The sequence below is a fragment of the Pogona vitticeps genome, chromosome 2 (assembly GCF_051106095.1).
Source record: "Pogona vitticeps strain Pit_001003342236 chromosome 2, PviZW2.1, whole genome shotgun sequence".
NCBI classification, from domain to species: Eukaryota; Metazoa; Chordata; class Lepidosauria; order Squamata; family Agamidae; genus Pogona; species Pogona vitticeps.
The window spans coordinates 13,804,367-13,828,839 of NC_135784.1; the positions used below are offsets into that span (position 1 = coordinate 13,804,367).

Sequence of the window (24,473 nt, forward strand, 5' to 3'; positions counted from 1 at the left end):
ACTGTGTGGGGGGGGGGGGAGGGGAGGAAAAAAAACAGGAAAGGATCAAATGTTATACATCACATGCTCTCTGGCTTCCTCTAGTAGCCAGCTCTGTTAAATACACCCTGGAAATACATATATAAATAGGTATTGGGGGGGGGGAATTTAGTACTTTCAGGACGTGGATATCTGAATCAGTGGATACTGATCTCGTGGATAGGAGCTCCAACTGTAGTGAAAAACAAGCTTCACCAGGAGATTTTTTAAAAAAAGATTAAAAATAATGAAAAGGAAAAGTTATCGAGAAATCCTATCTTGGGGACAAACAGAGAGGTTTCAATACACAAAAGGCATCAAGTAAAAACAGCTACATAATAAACTATAGTAACTTTAAAGTAAAATTATGCTAAAACACTGCAGAGCCCCCTTGGCCAATGGGAAAAAAGAAATTTATATCCCAAGACATTTTTCTCAAATGATCTCAAGCACCTTTACCAACAAATGCGTTTCCATTGTTTCACTCTTCGTTAGGGTTCTTCTGTGTCCTCAAGTCGTCTTCAACTTATTTTGTGTTTAGAGTGATCTGAAATGTTCAAGGAGTGGTTTCCGGTTTAACCTGTAGAAATTCACACCAATTTTAATCTTCGGTGTTTCCATAATATTACTAATGCCAGAGAAAAAGCAAAAAATGAAAAGAACAGAGAGAGATAACAAAGCCATGGGGCTAAAGATCATTCACCCATAAATCACAACTGATAAATTGCTCATCTTTTAATCCATAAGTGAAATTTCTCATCAAATTCACTTGCCTTGTAGCCAAGTGAAAAGAACACATAACGTGACCCTTCAGAGACTCTGTGTATAAGTGGTTTAAGGAGTCCCTAAATCCAGACATCTTCATCTTTCACACATCTAAAACAATAGCTGAAATCCTGTTGGGCAAGGGAGGTGATGTCATAATCACTGGCAAACTGCCAATAGTTTAAAAGCAATTTCAGACTGAATCTGACACATACACGATGCAATAGAGTCACACCCACCCTGAAATCACCAGAGGAAGCCTTTGACCAGTGATGATTGGCTGCTGTTGATTGACAGCTGTGCAACAGGATTTGAACCAAGGTTTCATTTGGATCATGGAAGATACAGAGGGCAGCATCAAAACCTCCTTATTCTTCTTGATGCAGTCTCAGAATTCAAGGATCTACCAGGAGAGTCTTAAACCGACAAGCCCCTACAACAGTGGTTCTTAACCTTTTTGAAAGAAACGCCCCCTTGAGCCATTGGGGAAGTTATCATCGCCCCCTCCCTGAGGTGATGATATCTTACCTACCTACCTACCTAGTCTCCCTCCCCACCCGGGTGCGAGGCAGCACTTCAGGGGGCGAGGATGAGGACCCAAGAGACCCTTTCCTTCCACCCGATCCACACTCAGTGCTGCCCTGAAGGAAAAAGGCGAGACGTGGCAGTTGGAAAGAGCTGGATCATCTGGCAGCAGCAGCATCGGATCTACTGCCAGCACTGCGGCTGCAGTCGCCTTCACAGGTTTGGCTCACTCCAGCGCCCCCCTACCGCCCCCCTTCTGTTCTTTTGCCCCCACACCGCCCCTTTTCGTTCTACCGCCCCCCTGAAAAATGAAATCGCCCCCTGGGGGGCATTATTGCCCACGTTAAGAGCCACTGCCCTACAACTTCAGTTTTCCATAGTTTCCGATATTAAATCACATGGTTGGAGGATTTGAAATTCTAAATCAGGGGTCAGGGAACTTTTTTACCTTTTACCCCGGAAAAAATTTATATACGCCAACATTACCCCCTTGATTCAAAAGGAAGGAAAACATACATTATTTGAATTAAAAATGTTATTGAATCTACAGAGGCTGTGTACCGAACTAGCAGGATGCACCAAATTTGATAAAGATGTGCACTAATTTTGCTGGAACACATTGCACTCCAGCCATGGTGTGGTATAGGGAGTAGTAAGGTGTCCAACGTGCTTAGCAATTTGCATTAAATTTTTGCTAGCTCGCAGAGGTGGCTGCCAGAGTGGTTCTAGCAATGACATGCTTGCTAGAGACAGGCAACACAGAATTGGGGGGGGGGGCTACCACTTTAAATCATTATATGTGTGGTGTGCAAAAAGGAACAAACCAGGCTAAAGGTCATGTCACCCACCCTGGTGCCACAGCCCAATATCAAAGGACCAGTGTGCTTTTTTTAATCATCATCAATGGAAAACTCAGCAGTGGCCAGAGGATTGGAAAAGATCAGTCTACATACCAATCTCAAAGAAGGGAAGTGCCAAAGAATGCTCCAACTACCGTACAATTGCACTCATTTCACATGCTAGCAAGGTTATGTTCAAAATCCTACAAGGTAGGCTTCAACAGTATGTGGACTGAGAACTCCCAGAAGTACAAGCTGGATTTCGAAGGGGCAGAGGAACTAGAGACCAAATTGCTAACATGTGCTGATTATGGAGAAAGCCAGAGAGTTCCAGAAAAACATCTACTTCTGCTTCATTGACTATGCAAAAGCCTTTGACTGTGTGGACCACAGCAAACTATGGCAAGTCCTTAAAGGAATGGGAGTGCCTGACCACCTTGTCTATCTGCTGAGAAATCTATATGTGGGACAGGAAGCAACAGTTAGAACTGGATATGGAACAACTGATTGGTTCAAAATTGGGAAAGGAGTACGACAAGGCTGTATATTGTCCCCCTGCTTATTTAATTTAAATGCAGAATACATCATGCGAAAGGACTGGAGGAATCCCAAGCCGGAATTAAGATTGCCAGAAGAAACATCAACAACCTCCAATATGCAGATGATACCACTCTAATGGCAGAAAGTGAGGAGGAATTAAAGAACCTCTTAATGAGGGTGAAAGAGGAGAGTGCAAAAAACGGTCTGAAGCTCAACATCAAAAAAACTATGATCATGGCCACTGGTCCCATCACCTCCTGGGAAAGAGAAGGGGAGGAAATGGAGGCAGTGACAGATTTTATGTTCTTGGGCTCCATGATCACTGCAAATGGTGAAAGCAGCCACAAAATTAAAAGATGCCTGCTTCTTGGAAGGAAAGCTATGCTAAACCCAGACAGCAACTTAAAAAGCCACCCTTCCCCCCCCCCCCGGCTTAATTCAGTTTCTCTTTTGCTTGACTGCCTGTTCATTTTCGGTTTTGAGTCAGTCAATCTGTCTGTCTGTCTCTCTCTCTCACACACACACACACTCCCTCCATTTTCTACAATTACATACATTTAAATAAGCCTGATGAAGTCCTCAGTCTCTCGCACCTTTCTTTCTTCCCTCCTTCCCTTGCTTGCTGCTTTCCCTCCTCCTGCTTGTTTGCAGTCATTTCCGGAGGAAGCAGTCATTCAGAAGCCCCAGATTGGCTGATTGCCCAGGCTAATCCCCACCTGTAACCAATTAGGTTTATCTCTCCGATCTCTAACCGAAGGGAGCATTTAGGAGTGCCCCGCTGCAACGAAGGAAGTAACAGGCCGAGGTGGTTTACAATTAAAGCTTTGGCTCCAGAGGGTGGGGGTGGGTGGGAGGGAGGGGGGGATCAGCCTGCTCATTACCCCCAGGATTTTCATTTTTACCCCAAATGGGGTAATTTACCCCTGTTCCCCGACCACTGTTCTAAATCTACAGGTGTCTGGATAGCTGACTGTTTCTCCTGTGAGTAGAGCCAGCCTCTGTGACCTCGGGCAAACTGCACAGTACCACGGAGGCCCCCAGAAGAAGGAAATTGCAAAACACTTCTGTGCAACTGTCCTGATGGGGAATAGGTTTCTGCTCTGGTTTAAAGTCTTTCCACAACATTTATATACTTTAACGCCACTTGGTTGAAGGGAAAAGTGATGCAATTATTCCATTATTTTCCCACTCCAGACATTTAAATGACTTTCCCCTTTGATGCTCTTTCTATATTCTGCATGTGAGGACCACCAACTGTTAAATCTGCTTTGATTTGGATGCCCACATTTAGCAAAGGGTTAAACTCAACGGCCTTCTCGGCCCCTTCCAACTCCATTATTCCATGATTCTATTGTCTTTCCCCTGTGTGAATTCTTTGATGATTATTGAAGGATAATTTCAATCGAAAGGTCTTTCCACACTCGAGACATTGAAAGGGCTTCTCCCCTGAGTGAATTCTTTCATGGGTCATAAGAATTTCTCTCTGCCTAAAGGTCTTCCCGCATGTGAGGCATTCAAAGGGCTTCTCGCCTGTGTGGGTCCTGCGATGCGTAGCAAGATTTGCAAGTTGACTGAAACTTCTTCCACACACAAGGCAGTCAAACGGCTTTTCGCCTGTGTGGGTCCTCCGGTGCGTAACAAGGTTTGCAAGTTGACTGAAACTCTTTCCACACTCCAGGCACTCAAAGGGCTTTTCGCCTGTGTGGGTCCTACGGTGTGTAACAAGGTTTGCAGACTGAGTGAAGCTCTTTCCACATTCCAGGCATTTAAATGGCTTCAACCCTGAGTGAATTCTTTCATGGATAGTTAGATTTTCTCTCAGTCGAAAAGTCTCTCCGCACTCAAGGCATTCAAACGGCTTCTCGCCTGTGTGGGTCCGGTGGTGTGTAACAAGCCTTGCACGATGTCTGAAGCTCTTTCCACACTCCAGACATTCGAACGGCTTCAACCCTGAGTGAATTCTTTCATGGATAGTAAGAATTTCTCTCAGTCGAAAGGTTTTCCCACACTCCAGGCATTCAAATGGCCTTTCTCCCGTGTGGATACTGAGGTGCTTAAGAAGGTCTGCAGACCGACCAAAACCCTTCCCACATTCCATGCATATAAACGGTTTCTCCCCTTTGTGACCTTTTCTATGGCGATCAAGTGCCGATTTGTAGGCAAAGGTTTTCCCACACTCAGCACACGCGTTGCTTTGTTCTCCATTGGATGTTTTCTGATGGACTTGTACCTCCTCCCGATGAGCAACAGATTCATCCATCTTCTCATCTACTTGTTTTCCACACAGTTTCTTTATTCCATCTTGATTCTCAACACCGTCTTCTGCAGCCAAACATCCACCACTTTGCTCCAGAGCTTGATGTTGTCCTGTTTCGTTTCTTCTCTCCAACGTGTCTCCTGTTGAGAAGAGACAAAACTGAAAGGAGGAGAAAAAGTACAGCCAATCTGAAATTTCTGTATATAGATCTCTGATCATAAACATAAGCAGTGATCATAAACATATGAACATAAGATCAGAGTGAAGGTAATAGACATAGTTTCCATCTCATGTACATTTTTCTGGACTAATATTCTATCCAAGATAATGCTCACCCCACATGAATGATTCATGTGAAGTAAACCCTTCAGGATAAGGTGCTACCTAGAAAAAGAGTTTACCGTATGTTGTAATTTGGTAATTTGAACCATTTTGATTCTTAATATTTCTTTGGTCCATATTAATTCCCAATTTGTTTCTGGGTTTTTTCCCCATCCTTTTAATTAACCCCCCCCAAAGATTCATCGATCCATTGAGAAGCACCAACACTTATCAAATTTACAGATGGTGTCAAACTGTCAAGGGTGGCCAAGACTTCGGAAGACAGAGGTCAGGATTCAAGGTGGCCATAACAAACAGGGGAACTACAGCAAAACAAGGAAAACGAGTTTAAAGTTCCACAGTTAGGCAGGAAAAAACACAGACACAAATATAAGGCGGACAACAAATGGCTTGGCAGTTATATCTGTGAAAATGAGTCTTGGGGACCTTAGTAGTTCCTATAAGCTAAAAATATGCAGAAACGAAAAAGCAGTGCTAGCCTACATCCACAGAAGTAACAGTATCACTCCATTTCTGCCTTGGTCTTACATTTCCTGGAATCCAGTGTCCACTTCTGGACACTAGAGTTTAAACAGGATATGGAGAAGTTGGACGTGTCAGAGGAGGGCAACTAGCATGGTCAAAGGTCTGGAAATCCTTGGCTGATGCCAATATTGGTTGATCTGTGTTATGGTCTAGTTCCTATGCTTCATCACAGCCGTCTTCTCTCACATAAGTATGTCATAGCTTAGAGATGGCCTTTCCAGGCAGAGCAAAAATTCACACAAAGCCACATCTTTCTTCCAAAGAGCCCTCAGACTTTGGGCCTAATGGCAATTGGGACAGGCCACCTTCTGGAGTGTAACAACCTTCTTACACTTTATCTCCTCCACTGAGTGTTCTCCTAACAGGAGCATCTCATGTTTTTTGGCCAGGATCCTGTGCCTGCACCATGCAACTACAACAAAGGCTGAGTTTAGATTCAGTATGGATTAGTGCAGTGATTCTTAACCTGGGTGATATGGCCCCCAGGGGGCATTTCGTTTTTCAGAGGGGTGACGGAATGAAAAGGGGCAAAGGAACAGAAGGAGGGCAATGGAGCAGATCCGGCAGGCAGATCCAGAGCAGCTGGTGCTGGCAGCAGATCCTGTGCCACCTCCACGCCACCAGGAGGGGGGGGCGATGATAACTTCCTCAATGGCTCAAGGGGACAATTCTTTCAAAAAGGTTTAAAACCACTAGATTAGTGGATAGAGCGGTCAGGAGACCCAGGTTCGAATTCCTTCTCGGCCATGGAAATTTCACTGGGGGTGCAGAACTAGTAAAACCTCATCATAAACATCTTACCCATTTTGAAAGTCCTGATAGGGTTGCCATTATTCTGATGTACCTTGACCACACATAACCACCACCAGGCTGACTTACTGCTTAATGCCATTTCCCTGAAATGCTCTCATTCTTGCTTAGAAATGCATATACAATAAACAGTAACATTATTATGTATCTGGCATGCTCTTGTAGTGACGCACCAAAGGAGACCCCCACATTAGTGGATGGAACTGGCCAAAGGTTCCCAGACTCAGGGCCCCAGATAGCCTCAGACTACAATGCCCAGAAGGCAGCACAGGTTGAAAAAGGAAAAATAAGCCCAGCCTAGTCATGTTGCTTAGTCTTGCATAAACCATGCTTGTTGGGGTGAAACCATGCCTAGGAGTGCTCAGCTAACTCAGTGATTTTATTTTATTTATTTATTTATTTAATTTATACCCCATCTATCTGGCCTATTAGACCACTCTAATCCATGGTCTCATGGGAGTTCGATTCCCCACTGTGCTTCTCTGACAGGCACTCAGTGATATAAAAGGGTCCCTTCCAGCTCTGAAATTCTAAGATTATTGTTGTTGTATCTGGAAAGACCTGCGAATCTTCACAAAATCCATGCAGGAAGGTTCACCCCACACTAGGTTCACCCTAGACTAGGAGGTTAAGTAGGAGCAGGTCACCCATTTTTGTAATGAAAAAAACCATGAAAGCAACATAGCAATGTCATAGTTCATGTACTGCTTTCTTTGTGTGATTTTCACAGATAAAAATAAACTGATCCACGATGTTTGAATTTTCCTGCAAGAAAGCCACTGAGTTACCGAGAGTTGTGTTTCACAATTACCTGTGGTTGCAAAGTTTGGGAAATGATGGGGCCAGCAAATTCCTGAACACGGCAAATTATATATGGCAAAGGTTTTAAGAGATGGATAGCAGTAGAATCCATGCATCTTAGTCTTTTCTGTTTTATCTCCCCCCCCCCCCCCCCCGGAATATCAAGCCATTGCTCTGCAGAAAGGGAAAGAGGAAGACATTCCCAGATTGCCCTAGAGCAGGGTTTCCACACCTTGAGTCACCCAGGTGTTCTTGGACCGCAAGTCCCAGAAACCCTGGTCAGCCAAGAAGTGAAGGAGGATTCTGGGAGTTGCAGTCCTAGAATATCTGGGGTCCCAATGGCGGCAACCACTGCCCAGGGACTCCCAAATGAATTTTTGGCCTGTGCTCTGGTGGGCGGCCCTCTGCACTGACCAAATGATTTGCTTTGTCTCCAGCAAGGCGTGACCCCAGGCAGTTCAAGACATGAAGGCAGCTTTAAAAAAAACTTTTATAGTATTAAGCAACAATTTAGAAACAAATAGGTGTTTGCATTAAAAAGCAACCACTGAATTACAACCATTAACACAGAAGGAGAGGTGCTTACCAGACCTCATCAGGGAGGGGTAAGTAACGCCAAGACGAGAAAGTAACGTTCTTGCTTCGTTCCCCCTCTCAGGAAAGTAACGCCGTTCCTTTCAGGCCAAGCCGCCACCCGAGTCTCTTCCGGGCAAACAGGCGGCCCATAGGCCGGAGAGACCCAGAGTTGTTTCCGTACTACAAATCCCAGAATCCTCAGCCAGAACGATCGCAGGTGTTAATAGTCCAAAAAACGTTAAGGTCTCCGGTGCCTCTTGATGAGTCCCTCTATGATTTCGACGTGCGACTGTTTTCAGACTAAAACTCCCATCATCCCACTCACTGGCCCCTCTGGCTGGGGATCCTGGGAGATAAAAGGATTATTAAAGGAGATTCATTTAGTTCTGGCTATCCTCCCGCCGCAAAGCTTGGATAAAGTTACTTTTTTTTAAAGACTTAGACTTGTCAAAAGCCGAACCACCGCCTGGAAGGATTATAGGAGTTGTAGTCCAGAAAAAAAAAATTCACTTTCCAAAATCCCCCATTCAGATTGGCGCCTCCGGAGCACGAAAGAGGCGGGGCTTGGGGGGGAGACGAGTGTTTCCGGTCGAAAAAAAGGCCAACACCCACTTCCTGCCTCTCTAGGAACGTCGCGCCCCGTTGCTTTTAACTCTTTCAGAGCCAAGCACCAAGCTCCTTCCTATACTTCGCTCACAGGAAGCCTAAGGAAAGATATCCCGAATTGTAATGATGATAGTTTTCCTGGGTGCTCTGGCACAATTACTCTTTAAGAAACATTTCCCGGACCTTTTTGAGTATTTTTGCTAAATGAAACTGCTGCCCAACCTACGGGTGTTTTCCTAAACTTGACTGTAAACAAAATTAAGAAGCTTTCTAAACAAGTTGATCGTAGCAAGAAGTTCAAGATAACATCCAAGGGAGGGGAGATAAGGAACCTCAGGAGAACTTAAATTTTGAGGTGGGTTCCTGGGAGAAGCCAGCAGGGCCATCCTCTCTAGGTATCCTCAGATGTGAGATCCTATGAGATCAATGGGCCTTACTCCCAGGTAAGGGTGTCTAGGATGGCAGCACACGCTCTGAAAAGAACTGGACAAGATCCACCCAGTATGAAAATAGTGTTATGTAAATGAAAAATTGAATCTGGAAATTGAGCCATGGCAACTGGACTTCTTTCTTATTAGGTTGAAACGTTTCGCTACTCATCCAGGTAGCTTCTTCGGTAGGGAAACGTTTCAGCCTAACAAGAAATCAGTCCAGCTGCCATGGCTCACCTTCCAGATAACCTCACCTGGAGGACTGAAAATCTTCATAGATATATTGAAAAATTAAATGTTCTCCTGGTTTAAAAAGATGACTGGATTTAGACAGTGACCAATAAAAAATATCCTGAAGTGACGGAAGAAGGTCCAAGAGTTCAGAAAACGCATAGAATGCAGAACATAAATCAGAAACATAACAGTACAGATTGTTGCAGCTGGTTATTCAACATAACAATAAATGGGACAATCAAGAAGAGGAACAAGATCTTGGCTGAAGAACATGGATGCCCTTCGATCTGGATTGACAACAAGACCTGCCTACCTGGAGGTCTGGCATCCGAGGCCATCGTGACTTTCTCCCTCTGGTTAGAAGAGAAACAAACGGGAATGTGAAGATAAGAATGAACCAAAGAGATGGTTTTGAAGAATTCTGTGTAAAAAGTATTTCAAACTAGAAACTCATAGATTTATGTATTTTATTAGATGTGGAAGTGATCATGGGAGTCCACATCATCAGTCCAGATGATAAAGACAGAGGAAGCCTCTGACCCTGTGAATGAATGACCACCAGCTCTTGCCATCCCAAGCTTGTGGCTTCCTTTCTTATCATTCTCATATCTTTCCTCCTCTTTTCCTGCTGTTGTCAACATTGCCTAACATTATTATCTTTTCCAGGGAATCTGGTCTTTTCAGGATCTGCCCAAAAGGCTTAATTTGATCTACAGTCTACTTATTTCTCTTTCTAGGAGCCAAGGTCTCAATTATTTTCCTCTTAGCATTCTTCGCTGTTCACCTTTCAAACCTAGGGTGTACGATCTTGGCCTTGCTCTTCAATGGTGCATCTTTACAGTTTATGACCTTGTGATGCGGCTTTCAAGATAAGTGAGATGCTTAAGGAGTGTTTTTACCAGTTCCACTCCCCTAGTAAGTTTCTGTGTTTCAGTGGGGATGTTCTCCAGAGTCCTAGTCTATCTACTACACTCTTATCTACTACACCACACTGGGAATTGGTTTAGTAGATGAAGTGAACTGCCAGAGGAGGAACACCCATGGGTTCTTCCATCATCACAATTCTTGTCTTCTTAATATTCAACCAGAGCCCTGCTTTGCCACTTTCTTCTTTCAATGTCCTCAGAAATAATTCCAAGTCGTTGCTGCTTTTTGCCAGGGAGATCATGTCATCTGCATCTCTTCAATGACTAGTATTTCTTCCATCAATATTTTTTTATTTTCTTTTTTTTTTAATGTATGAATTTAAAGGCTTGTCTACATGGCTTGCCAGATCAAGCTAGTGTGGGCTAAAGAGGGTAACTAGGAAGTCAGGCATTCGGTTGAATTCTCACATCCAAATGCCATACAGACATCGAATGACCTTACTGATCTCCCATACCAGCAGGAAAAAAAGGGAGAAATAGCAACACCCCCATGCTGGCATGTAGAAAATAGTTAATTTGAATGCATGACTATGGAGAAAATTTTATCCCCACCAGCTGGCCAAATGTTTACTTCATGGTGCACAAGACAGTCTGAAGGGATACGTGTCTGCTATGCAAACTTTCTTCAGGCAGGATAGGACACACTTTGCTATTAAAGCAGTTTTCCCAGGGCCGTTTTGGTGACTGTACCCCGGTCCACTAAAGCTCAAAGGGCCCTCTCTTAGCATCATACTCCATGAGCAAGTTAATGACTCCCCCCCCCCCCAGTTCTCGCCTTTACCCTGCTGTGGTGTTCGCCCCTCATGCCCCTTGGCTGAGTCTCCAAACACAGAGCACACGAAGGCAAACTACTACTCCTTTTCACCCGCTGCCACCAGATGATCACTCGTCGTCGTTTAGTCATTCAGTCATGTCCGACTCTTCGTAACCCCGTGGACCAGAGCACGCCAGGCCCTCCTATCCTCTACTCCCTCCCAGAGTTGTGTCAAACTCATGTTGGTTGCTACGATGACATGTCCAACCATCTCATCCTCTGTCGTCCCCTTCTCCTCCTGCCTTCACACTTTCAGAACATCAGGGTCTTTTCCAAGGAGTCTTCTCTTCTCATGAGATGGCCAAAGTATTGGAGCCTCAGCGTCAGGATCTGTCCTTCCAGTGAGCACTCGGGGTTGATTTCCTTTAGGATGGATAGGTTTGTTCCGTCAAATATCAAGGCCCTAAACTGTTTAGGGCTTTATACGTAAGCATCAAAACTTTGAAGTCAATGCGGAACCAAATGGGCTGCCAGTGCAGTGCAGCCAGTATAGGAGAAATATGATGGTATTTTCTCACCCCGCTAAGGAGTCTGGCCGCCGCATTCTGCACCACTTGGAGTTTCCGCAGCAGCCTCAAAGGTAACCCCATGTAGAGCGCATTTCAGTGGTCTAATCTTGAGATTACGAGCGCATGTACCAAGGTATCGAGCGCCCAGAGATTCCATGGTGAGCGACGGGTCCAGATGGATCCCCAAGCTGCGGACCCCACTCTTAGCAGGAAGGGTCAGCCCTCCAAACGCGAGAGAGATTCCCAAACCACCTACAGTGGGGGCACCCACCCTCAGGACCTCCGTCTTGTCCGGGTTCAGCCTCAGCCCGTTTTCCTGCATCCACTGCAGTACAGCCTCCAGGCAGCGCCTAAGGGACAGAACGGCATCACCTGCAGTTGGTGAAAAGGAGATGTAGAGCTGGATGTCATCAATGTACTGATGACGCGATGCCCCACAGTCCCAGATGAACCCACCCAGCGGCCTCATATAGATATTAAACATCATTTGGGAGATAATCAATCCCTGTGGAACCCCACAATTGAGACTCCACGGGGCCGACACTCCCCCCAAGCTGTACTCTCTGGGGACAGTCCTCCAAGAAGGAACGGAGCCAGGCAAGCGCCAGGCCACCAATTCCCAACTCAGAGAGCCTCCCCAGGAGGATACCGCGGTTGACGGTATTGAAGCCTGCCAAGATGTCGAGGAGGACCAACAGAGACATTGTAGCCCATCAGCCTCCCTCAACAGGTCATCGTACAGGGCGGCCAATGCCGTTTCTGTACTGTGGCGCGGCCTGAAGCCCAACTTGAAACAGATCCAGGGCGTCTGTTTCATCCAAATGAGCCTGAAGCTGGATCAGCCACCACCCTCTTGACCACTTTGCTGATGAAAGAAACGTTGATGACGGGCCTATAATTGCCAATTTTGTCTGCCGCCAAATTAGGTTTCCTCCTTATGGGCCTAATAAGTGTCTCTTTGAGGGCAGGAGGAACTCTGCCCTCAAACAGATGAAACTATTTATGACACAGAACAAGGAAAATCAGCCAGAACTAGGTGTTTATCAAATACTACATTCCCTCCTTTTTTGCCACTGGCCCTCCAGTTATAAACATGAATTGTTTTGAACTGATTCCTATGGGGTTTCTTCGCTTTACAATTAATAGGTCCCTGCTTCGCGAACCGAATGTTCGCAAAATGACAATTAAAAACATCTGATTGGCGGTTCGCAATATGGCTCCCGCAGGGCGGCCAGTCATCTGTGCCCGCCACTACATACAAACTTTACAGGGGCGCAGGAGTAGCAGAAGGGAGGTGCTGAGGTTTGCAGAGTAGGCCAGGGCTAAGCACAAGTGCAGACAAACGGGTGGCAGCATCCATATCCCCTTCGGTCCACTGAGCCCTCCACTGGCTACCAATTCCAGGGACCTGTGCTCACAGCCTTCCATTTCTCTCTCTGTCTCATTTTTTTTAAAGCAATGCTGCCCATCTAACTCAACCCTAAAACACACATGCTATTCACTTCCTAGGCCTCTCCACAAAAATAAGGAAGTGTTTACTTTGCTTAAATCCTGAAGTGGCTCTCTTCTCAAATCACTCCACCACTCTGTGAAATTGACAAGGAAAGGCTCACTTTTGGTTCATTTCCAGTAATTCCAAGTGCTGGAAAAGAACCAAAACAGAAATACCCTACCTGCAATGAAATAAATAGATGGCCTTGCAAAAATGGGGTTCTCTATTCTTCCCAATTTGTACTTAGAATCGACCTAAGGCTATTCACAGACACAATAATAGGTGAAAAGTTTTTGTTCATTTATTTACAGTGGTGCCTCGTATAACGAGTGCCTCGTATAACGAGGAATCCACATAACGATGGCTTTTTGGCGATCATTTTTGCGATCGCATACCAATGTTGCCTATGGGGGAAAATCGCTTTGCGATGTTTTCCCCATAGGCACCATTTGCCGGCTGAACAAGCAGGCGTTCGCTCGGGAGGAGGTGGGGGAATCTTCCCACCTCCTCCTGCCCGATCGCCGCCCTGTCAGCCGGCTGAAAACCCGGCGTTCACTCGGGAGGAGGTGGGGGAATCTTCCCACCTCCTCCTGCCCGATCGCCGGCCTGTCAGCCGGCTGAAAACCCGGCGTTCGCTCGGGAGGAGGTGGGGGAATCTTCCCACCTCCTCCTGCCCGATCGCCGGCCTGTCAGCCGGCTGAAAACCCGGCGTTCGCTCGGGAGGAGGTGGGGGAAGCTTCCCACCTCCTCCTGCCCGATCGCCGGCCTGTCAGCCGGCTGAAAACCCGGCGTTCGCTCGGGAGGAGGTGGGGGAAGCTTCCCACCTCCTCCTGCCCGATCGCCGCCCTGTCAGCCGGCTGAAAACCCGGCGTTCGCTCGGGAGGAGGTGGGGGAAGCTTCCCACCTCCTCCTGCCCGATCGCCGCCCTGTCAGCCGGCTGAAAACCCGGCGTTCGCTCGGGAGGAGGTGGGGGAAGCTTCCCACCTCCTCCTGCCCGATCGCCGCCCTGTCAGCCGGCTGAAAACCCGGCGTTCGCTCGGAAGGAGGTTGGGGGAAGCTTCCCACCTCCTCCTGCCCGATCGCCGGCCTGTCAGCCGGCTGAAAACCCGGCGTTCGCTCGGGAGGAGGTGGGGGAAGCTTCCCACCTCCTCCTGCCCGATCGCCGGCCTGTCAGCCGGCTGAAAACCCGGCGTTCGCTCGGGAGGAGGTGGGGGAAGCTTCCCACCCCCTCCTGCCCGATCGCCGGCCTGTCAGCCGGCTGAAGTCCGGCTATGCTTCCGACCCTCCCCCCACGGCTTGGATCCGAGCCACGGGGGGAGGGTGGTGGGATCCGGATGCCTTTCAGGCATCCCGGGCTTGGATCCCACCCACCACCGGTTACCCATGGTTTGGGTAACCGGCGGGGTGGGATCCAAGCCCGGGATGCCTGAAAGGCATCCGGACCCCCCACTCTCCCCCCGCAGCTTGGATCCGAGCTGCGGCGGCTACCCCAGCCATGGCCGGACTCTAGGGAGTCCAGCCATGGCTGAGGTAGATGCCGCGGGTCAGATCCAAGCCGCGGGGGAGGGAGAAAACCGGATAATCCGTTCCTATTAGAACAGATTATCCGGTTTTCAATGCATCTCTATGGGAAAACTCGTCTCACTTAACGATGTTTTCCCATAGCGATGTTTTTTTTAGAACGAATTAACCTCGCTATGCGAGGCACCACTGTATTTATTTAAAATCTTTGTACCTCACCTTTCTCTTTAAAAAGGACCCAAAGTGGCTTACATCATTAAAAGACAGTATCTAAGTGGTGAGTATACAAATACCAAAAGGATAAAGCAGATAATATACCAAAAAGCATCGGCAACGCCAAAACACATTCACAGCAGTAAGGCACAACAATTCATTTAAACCACACACTCAGGCAGCCAGTCACTCAGGGGAAGTTTGCCTGAAGAGAAAGGGCTTTGCCTGCTTGGGGATTTTTTTTTTATTATTTAAATAGCAGTAGACCAGAAAAGTAATTCTATGCAATGAAGACTCAAGGTACAAATATAATATCAGAGTAAATGAGATCAAATGCAGCGACTGAACGAGAGATGAACAACAGCATCAGATGAAGCTATTTATGACACAGAACAAGGAAAATTAGCAGAAATTAGGTATTTAGTTATAAAACTTAATTTCTTCCTTTTTCCCACTGGCCCTCCAGTGAAAAACACGAATTGTTTCCAAACATTTAGCAATCTTTTGTTGTTTAGCCATTAAGTCGAGTCCGACTCTTCATGACCCCATGGACCAGAGCACGCCAGGCCCTCCTGTCTTCCACTGCTTCCCGAAGTTGGGTCAAATTCATGTTGGTTGCTTCGGTGACTGTCCAAACCCCTTGTCCTCTGTCGTCCCCTTCTCCTCTTGCCTTCACACTGTCCCAACATCAGAGTTTTTTCCAGGGGGTCTTCTCATTAGATGGCCAAAGAATGGAAACTTCAGCTTCATGATCTTAGTAGCAATCTTAATAGCTACCAATTTGAAAGGACAGCTTTGGGAAATTCAGCAAATTTGGCCCAAGAAAGTTCAGATGGAAAAAGGAAACCATGGAGAAACAGTAGAAAGGAATGTACATGAAGGAGATAAAAAAGTTCCTAGACAAAATTAGGTAGATCAGGTTTCCTCAAGTAAAATGTTTAGTGCAGGAAAAAGAAAATGGCTGAGCCTAAAAATCAAACGGAAAAAAACTTCTACTGAAATAGAAGACCTCCTAGAAAATGGAAAATTATTGAAGGCAAAAATAAAGGACTATGTTTTTCCTTCTCTCCATGGCGCGGGAAACAGAGTTTTCAGTACACAAAAGGCACCAAGTAAAAACATCTACATAAACGAGTAACTTAAAAATAAAACTTTGGGGACTTCCGGCTTGACGTCGAGACGAGACAGCAGCAGGAGGACAGAGTTCTGTCCCCTGGGCTGAATTCTGACCTGTTTGGGACACCCCAGGGTGTCGGAACCACCCCGGAGGGGTGGTGAACTGGGGGGGAAGCCTGTTGATCATGGGGGCGGGGGCGGCCATCCCCGTTTGATCCAGGAAACTCCCTAATCAGCCAATGGGCAGAAACAAGCAGCTTGGGCTCGCTCGCAAGTCGTCGGCAGCCGGCTAAAAGAAGCAAGAATATCAGCTTTCTGGCATCGCTGTTTACCATCGGGTGAGATTTTTACAACTAATTGGGAAAAAAAGAACCACTATCTATCTCAGTAACTTACAAAGCAGCAAAAAATCTGGTGAGAGGGATAGCTGATGGAAAGAAAATAACTTTTAAAAATATACTTTAGGAATATTACAATTTGGCGACATAAAGCTTAAGAAACTTTCCTGTAAGTCTGGACTTTGTTTTGACTACTTGAAGTCGTTTGGCATGGAGCCCAGGAGGGGTGACCTTGAGTACTCTGCTGTTGCTTAAAGCCTGAGAATCGGTTTATTTCTTTTTGATTTTTTCTGTGCCTGGCTGGATAAATTAACCCTAAAGTGGACCTTTAAAAAACTGTGCCTTGGGTATTCGTAAACCTGTGGAATTAGGCCATCAGGCCGCGGATACAAATATTGCACCCTGGTATTTTGGGGGTTCAAATTTGGTTCAGGCCTATTTAGCCAAAGCGGACTTTTTGAAAAGGGTCTGGAAACTTTGAATATCTGTTTATAAGCATTTGGGCAGCTGGAACAGAATGGCAGAACAAGGACAATTTTGGGATGAAATAAAATCTACACTTCAAACAATACTAGAAATAGTGAAATCCCATTATCAAGAGGCAAAACTATCCAATCAACATCAGAAGAATTATAGTCCGCAAGCAACAGGGAACAATGAAGAAGGAAATGAGAGTATTCCAGATGATGTATGCCAATCAAAACAGGAGCTGGAGGAAATTAATCTAAGAGAAACGTCGGATCAGAGGAGAGTACTAAGGGAAGATAAAGGGATAAAAACAGCAAAATTAACAAAAAAAAGCCTGGAAGATTGAAGATAGACCAAGTACATAAAGACTTAGTGGACATAAATCAGATGTACAAAATGGTTTCAGAGGACATGAAAGATGGCAGAATGCTTAGAGACACAGAAATACTAAATGAGAAAAGAGAAATCAGAGAGGGAATTACCTAGAAAGATGAAAAAAGGGAAAACAAGGAAGGGCCCCGTAATATTGAAAATATGTATATATTTAACATCGGGAACTCTAAAAGGGTATATTCTGTATATTAAAAAGGAGAATTAAATTGAAATAAGGGAGCCCTAATCAGGATAAAGATGTAATATGGTGGTTTTTTATTTTAGGTAAACTAAACTAGATATAAAGCTGGGTCATAGATCTGGAACCACTTTCAATAAGAATGTTATTAGAAGATCTTGAGAATACAGTGAAAACATCGCTGTACGGGAAGGAAAAAGCCATTGGAATGCATTAAACTTAGTTTAATGTGTTCCAATAGCAGCTTTACTCACCGTACAACAATGCTTTTCCAATGGCTGGCAGCCATTTTCGTGCCCTCCCCTCGCTTAACGAGGGCGCGAAAACGCTGTGCGCGGTCATTTTGGGGCTTCCGGCGGCCATTTTGGACCCGCCGAACAGCTGATCGGCGGGTCGCAAAGCGAAGGTTGGTAAGCGAACCGCTTACTGACCTTCTCTCTGCGATTTTCGCCCTATGCAGGCATCGGTATGCGATCCCAAAACCGGCCTCAAAGAGCGAATTCATCGCTCTATGATGGGCTCGTTGTGTGAGGCACCACTGTATTATATAATATGAGAGTAATATGATAGTAGTCATATTATATACTAAAATTTGTACATGAATGGTTTGAATGTTTGAAAGATGTTTGGAATTTGGGGGGCAATCGGGAAGACACTGAGATGTAAAAAACAAATAATTGTAAGCAAAGCATGTAACACGATGTTCGACAAGCACAAAACAATGTAGATAGACTGAAAAACTAATAAAATGTTTACAAAAAAATTAAAACTTTGGCTAAAATACTGCAAAACCTCCTTCACCAGCAGGAAAGAAAGACATGCTTCTCAAACACCTTCAATGGCTTTTAAATTACCTTTCTGTTGTGGTTGTTCCGTGTCATCAAGGCATTTTCAACTACCTGTGACCCTGAGAAGGGTTTTGATTTATATGAGATGTTCAAAGAGTGGTTCCCCGGGGCCAAACTCACTGCCGCTGAGCCTCCATGGAAATGCAGGAATTTGAACCCAGGTCTCTTGAGTCCAAGTCCAACACTCTTGGCACTCTACCACTGGCTCTCATTCCTCTTATCGTACAGAAAGTCTCACCAAATCTATCGTCTTGCGTTCAGTCTTCCCATATGGCACATATGTGAAGGAAGGCCTGAGAAACCAGTTGGGAGTCTTTAACATGGAGGAAGCCCTGGGAAGGTTACCATAAGGCGGAACTGACTTGATGGAACTTAATTGCTATTGTTACTCATGCTCACTGTACCCCAACAGGCCTCTTATTACCCGTTATGCTTCCCTGATGGCTGGAAACTTTCTGGTTTCCTCATAATTCTATTCTTGTCCTATTGTTCATCACATGTAATTACGTGAAGTAGAAAGTGCATCTGTGTTTCTTTTCAACTCAAAGTAGGAATCACATGCTACTGAAAACTGATCAATCTTTTTTTTTCCTTCTGCTCATTTTGGAAATATGGGAAACATAACTGAGTTTAACACACAAAGTATGCCAGGAAGGAAAGAAAGAATGAAGACTGCCTTGCACCCTTCCTGGGAAGGATAGAAATGTTTCTGCTAATGTCACAGATTTCTTTGGTTGTAGTTGGAGGTGAAAGTAACTTTGTTACTTACAAAAAAAATAATACTGAGAAAAGGGAACAAATATTATTAAGGCCTCACCACCAAGATTTGATGGTTTAATTTTTACAAAAACCCCTTTCACTGTACGGGGAACATTTCAATAGATTATTTCCAGCAGGAGTGTGTGACATTGAAAGAATTGCTACTTGGTGTGGATTCTGTGATGTTTACTCAACCTGTCACCCGAACGGAAGCTTTTCCCACACTCCATGCATTTGAAGGGTTTCTCTCCTTTGTGAACCATTTCATGGGAATGAAGGTGATGACTTCGACTGAAGCTCTTTCCACACTCCAGGCATTTATAAGGTTTCTCCCCTGTGTGGATTCGGGAATGCAGAGTAAGCTTACCACTCTGACTGAAGCTCTTTCCACACTCCGGACACTTATAGGGTTTCTCCTCTGTATGGACTCTTTGGTGTTGTCTAAGGGTTTGGGCTGACTTTAAATTTTTTCCGCATTCAGAGCATTTATAACATTTCTCTGCCATGTGAGTTCGACTGTGCATATTGACTTCCTCCTTCCGTTTGAAGGCCTTCCCGCACTCTGGACATTTAAATGGTTTCTCCCCTGTGTGAACAGTTTGATGCACAGTAAGTGCTGACTTTTGGGAGAAGCTCTTTCCACATTCCAGACATGTAAAGGGTTTCTCCCCCGTGTGGCTGCGTTTATGTTTAATTAGATCTCCACTCCAAATGAAGCTCTTCCCACACTCCAGACATTTATACGGCTTTTCTCCTGTGTGAATCCTTTGATGGCTGGTCAAGATATCATTGCGACTGAAAGTCTTCCCACATTCTAGGCATTTATATGGTTTCTCCGCTGTGTGAGTTTTTTCATGGCTGGTAAGGTGATGTTGTCTTTTGAATCTCTTTCCACACTCCAGACATTCGTAGGGTTTCTCCCCCGTGTGAATTCTTTCATGGAAAACAAGGGCATCTTTTTTTCTGAAGGTGTTCCCACATTCCTGGCATTCAAATGGCTTCTCCCCTGTGTGGATCCTATGATGTGAAGAAAGCTCACCTTTCCTCCGGAAAGCCTTTCCACACTCCAGACATTCAAATTGCTTCTCTCCTGTATGTACGTGTTGATGGATAACAAGGAATCTTTTCAATCTAAAGTTTTTCCCACATTCTTTGCAATCAAATGGTTTCTCTGTGGTGTGGACTGTGTGATGTGCAACAAGGTCTCCCCTCTGGTGGAAGGCCTTTCCACACTCCACACATTGGAATGGCTTCTCCCCCGTGTGGATTCTCTCATGGGCAGTAAGAATTCCTCTCAATCTAAACGTTTTCCCACACTCCAGGCATTCAAAGGGCTTCTCGCCTGTGTGAATTCTCTGATGGGATATCAGGGCTGAGGTCTGGCTGAAAGTCTTTCCACATTCAAAACATTTATATGGCTTCTCCCCAGTGTGAACTCTTTGGTGAATAGCAAGGCTTGTGCTCCTGCTGAAGGTTTTTCCACACTCCAGACATGTAAACGTTTTCTCCCCCGTGTGAATTTTCTCATGGCGATCTAGGTCTGATTTACAGGCAAAGGTTTTCCCACACTCAGAGCACTCATGGCTTACTTTGCCTCTGGATGTTTTCTGAGGGACTTGGGTTTCCTCTCGACAAGCAAAGGGTTTCTCCGTCTTCTCCTCGACTTGTTCTCCTCCACGTTTCGTGTTTCCATCTTGATTCTCAAAAACCTCTTTGGCATCTGAACATTCACCCTTTCGCTGTGCCTTCTGATGGCCTCTTCTTTTCTTTCTGCTTTCTGACACGTTTCCTGATAAAAAAAAGGAAACAAATCTGAAATAAGCAGCAGATAACAGATGTTCAGACTAAGGAAGAAAGCATATCTTTGATGGCTTGTAACCCAAACAGCTTTCTACAGATGTCTGATCAGAATGACAGTAAAAGATGTAACATCCACCCCTTGAACATCCAATATTCTGCAGGGACTAACAATTTAAACTAGCGAATGGCCACACCTCAGGATAAGTATGGAGGTAACTCTCTGGCGTACAGTGTGCCGAGAAGAAAGTTTATGTTACAGCATGCTAATCTGAACCATTAAAAATCTTTAACATTTTTAAATCCTTAAGGATTCTCGACTCGCTAGTTTTTTTTCCCTAATTTTGTTTTTACCCCACCCAGTGAGCCCCCCACTCTTTGAGGAACACCAACATCAAAGTCACGGATGATGTCAAACTGCAAAGGATAGCAAAGCATGAAGAAGAGAGAACTCGGGGTTCAGAACGGCTATAAAAGGTGCAAGATTTCCCGGAAAACATAAAAAATTAAGTTTTAGCATAGAAAAACGCAGAGTTCTGCATTTAAGCAGAAAAGAAACATGTGTAATTATAAGGCGGATGACAGCTGGCCTCACAGCAATATGTGCGAAAAGGGTTGGCGGGGGAGCTTAGGAATCCATATAAGCTAAACAGGAGTCAGTCATGGGATGGAACAAGAACTTCATTGGTATCCTATCATTCAATGTCTGCTTCAGTCAGATCCTGCCTGGAGTCCAGTGTCCACTTCTGGATGTCAGAGATTTCAAAACAGGCGGAGAACTTCGTAAATGTCCCTGGCAGGGGAACCAACATGGTCAATGGTGTGGAAGCCAAGCCCCGTGAGGAATGATGGAGGTGGATCAGAGTCCCTCACCAGAGATGTTCTGACAGAAGTTGGAGGACCACCCATCAGTTGGGCTTTAGTTCTGGATTCCAGACGTTGGCAGATCATTTGGACTTGATGACCTTCAGGGTCCCTTTCAGCTCAACTATTCCACGATTCTAACTCCACACAATCGGAACACTTACACATGTACACATATAGGTAACTTTAGATCAACACCATGGAAGAGATCCAGGCAGGGCCAATGTTCTCATTGCAACTGGTCTTTGCAAATGTGGCGGAAGCTTTAGCTCAAGTATCAGCAACTGATTTGGGATTACGTTGTCTGTATGTTTGTTTCACCTGCAAACCCCCCACCCCCGGGGTGTTAAATAAATGAGTCTGACAGTGAAGAGTGGGAGCAACCTAGAGAGAGTCACATTACTTCTACAGTAGCATAGCATGCTCTGAAGTGTAACAACTTGTGAGCACAGAAGCAAGAGCATCTTTCTGTCGGTCACTGTGTTGCCGATGACTAGGTACATCCAAGCGCTTTTCTCCTTGGAGCCTTCTCTCTTTCTTTCTGGAGCAGCTCAGAAGTGAAATTAGAGATTTTTGGAGGTGTGAAAGGAGCTGGGCTCAGTTCATTACAAGTAGTCCTGACATCTGGTGGCCAGCTTGGCCACTTGAGCGGTCCTCTAGGAAAGGAAATACTTCAAGATCTGGGAAAGAGCAAAAGGGCCAGCCGTTTGTCGATTATTAGAATGTCTCAGAAAGCTCAGATAAAGTATGTGTGTGTGTGGCGGGGGTGGACAGGGGTTGCCACAATGAAGATGATAATCCCTGAATATCCACCTCAGTCTTGGTTAATTCAAACTGCTTCCAAGAAATATTCCTAATTGTTTGAGGAGAGAAAGAAATTCTCCCTTGAATATCTTTCAATATTTTCCCCCCTATTTCCTGCCATGGGCAAGAAAGCTGAAACGGAGACAACCTGAGCTGATCCACAAATACCCTAACGATGGAAAAGTTATTTATATCACAACTCATAAACAGGGAATCAGGTCTATTTATCTGCTCTTCTGAAACTAGAAGAAAAGATACTGACTTCTGGAATAATAGAAAAGCGGCATTTGGTACCTTTTTTGCAATAAATGTCCCAAATTCCTCCAGGCAGCCTGGCGAGCTAGTGGACTCTGGGACATGTAATCCAAATAGTGGTATATCCACACTCTAGACACTACAATAAACACATCACAGTTAAATTGCTAGGATTAAAGCAGCAAATAAAGTTGGTTCAAACAGAAAACATTCATAGTAAGCAAACTGAGTTACAGGTCACCCTCAGTCGGTCACTATTTTTGCTCATCTCCCAGCACTTCTATGCTTAATACTCACTTTGCTTCTAACTACGTTGCCCTCATGCCGAAAGGCTGAGGAAGAAATACATACAGCGGCCTATTTTGAGGAGCAGATTCCTGACGATTCAGAAGAAGGTGGCAGAAGACCGATCCAGAATTGATCTTAGGGTACAGGATGAAAAGAAAGCCAAAATTAGGCAAAAATCACTCCTGGTGGAAATAAAAGCAAAACATTTTTTTAAAAAGCGATAATGCCTGCGCGCTGAAAGGGGATAGCATTTTAAACAGAAAACAAAAGCTGGAGAAAGCTGGACCATAACTACCCATTCCGGGACGGAGGGCAAATTGCAGGGCAAGTCAGCTTTCAATTTCCCGTTGTGGAAATAATACAGGAGAAATCCCACCTCTCGAAGCCCTGCCATCATCTCCCCTATCTGTCCATCATCTGTCCACCACGAATGGGCAGAGTCCCCTTCCTTCCATCACTCTAACCACTACACCACCCTGTGCAGCGGAATCTTACGGGAGGGAGGGGCAGAAAAGTGCAAACAAATCTCCAAAAAAATCAACAGAGGGAAAACTAACCCAGTCTGTCTCCTTTGGGGGGGGGGAGAGAAGCCAAGTCTTAAAGCGAAAAAGAAATTTCCAAGGTCTGGAAATGGATTACAAGGCGATGAGAAGCTGAGATCCCAGGAGATGCGACTTCCCGCCTAAAGAGATCGAAAGAAAAGGCGGAAGTCCAAAAGCAACAGGTATGGGAGGAGACAACACGTGACAGGCTGCATTGACCAACCAGGACAAAGGCTGGGAGGACTCAGCCCGGATTGGCTCCTCTGCAGCCGGAAGGAAGAGGGAGCACAGAGGTAAAGTGCTTCTCCCTTTCCCACTTTCTGCCCCTCTAGGAATCTCTCCACCTGCTGATTTTAACCCTTGCCGAGCCGAGCATCAAGCTCCTTCCTGGGTTTCCCTCCCAGGAGGCCAGAGGAAATCATCCAAATTACTGTATGATTATTCTGACCCTGGCTGCTCTTCCCCTTAGCAACTAGTATTGGAAGGCGGTTCTCAAGTCAAAAAGTTCTCAGGTCAAATCTGCATTTCCCATAGGAACGCATTGAAAGCCATTTGATCCGTATCTGCTCTTTTCCGTCCATAGAAACTAATGGGAAGCTGCTATTCCGCCTTCGACCACTAGAGGGGGATATTTTGTTTCTTGTTTTTCTTAGGTCAAGAAAGGTTCAGGGAAGGCAGGGAAAATACAGTCCAGGCAGGACAGTACCAGGCAGTCTGAAGACTGTCTCCCAATCCACTCTCTAAACACTGGGAGGAGTGAGGAAGCAGACAGGCACCCTTTTCACTGGCCAACAGTTAACTGAAAGTTCACATTTTGCACTTTCCCTGCCTCCCACGTGGGTTTTTTTCAGTTCTTAACTCAAATCTAAGTATGTAAGTCAAGTCAATATTTTCCTATGAGAGCGGTTCTTAAGTCAAAATGTTCTTAACTCAAGCCGTTCTTAAGTCAAGACCCCACTGTACTCTCTTTCGGTTTGGCTCCTGGCTTTTTAAGAGGGATTTTGTGTGTGTGCATGAAAAGGCTGCCCAACGGGTGTGTGTTTTCTAAGCTTGATTATCAACACTGCTAGGAAGCTGAT

General features: G+C 45.4%; 1 protein-coding gene across 1 annotated transcript; it reads right to left on the minus strand.

Moving 5' to 3' along the window:
- Window positions 1-1,678: 1,678 nt before the first annotated feature.
- On the minus strand, window positions 1,679-23,249 carry LOC110071236 (uncharacterized). Its single transcript, XM_078386771.1, has 6 exons — window positions 23,148-23,249; window positions 21,001-21,058; window positions 19,010-20,633; window positions 18,324-18,378; window positions 9,583-9,622; window positions 1,679-5,084 (listed from the first exon to the last, which is right to left on the minus strand). The coding sequence occupies exons 1-6, from the start codon at window positions 23,247-23,249 to the stop codon at window positions 4,036-4,038; spliced, it is 2,928 nt and encodes a 975-aa protein (XP_078242897.1). The 3' UTR covers window positions 1,679-4,035.
- Window positions 23,250-24,473: the final 1,224 nt, after the last annotated feature.

What these genes read in the sequence shown, in the direction of transcription:
- LOC110071236 (XM_078386771.1), bottom strand. Translation starts at nt 23,249, where the DNA reads ATGATGGCAGGGCTTCGAGAGGTGGGATTTCTCCTGTATTATTTCCAC. An exon ending in CATCACAGAATCCACACCAA is followed by an intron (nt 18,379 to 19,009) that starts GTAGCAATTCTT and finishes CTGGTTTCTCAG; the next exon opens with GCCTTCCTTCACATATGTGC. An exon ending in CTCGGATGCCAGACCTCCAG is followed by an intron (nt 5,085 to 9,582) that starts GTAGGCAGGTCT and finishes TCTTCTCAACAG; the next exon opens with GAGACACGTTGGAGAGAAGA.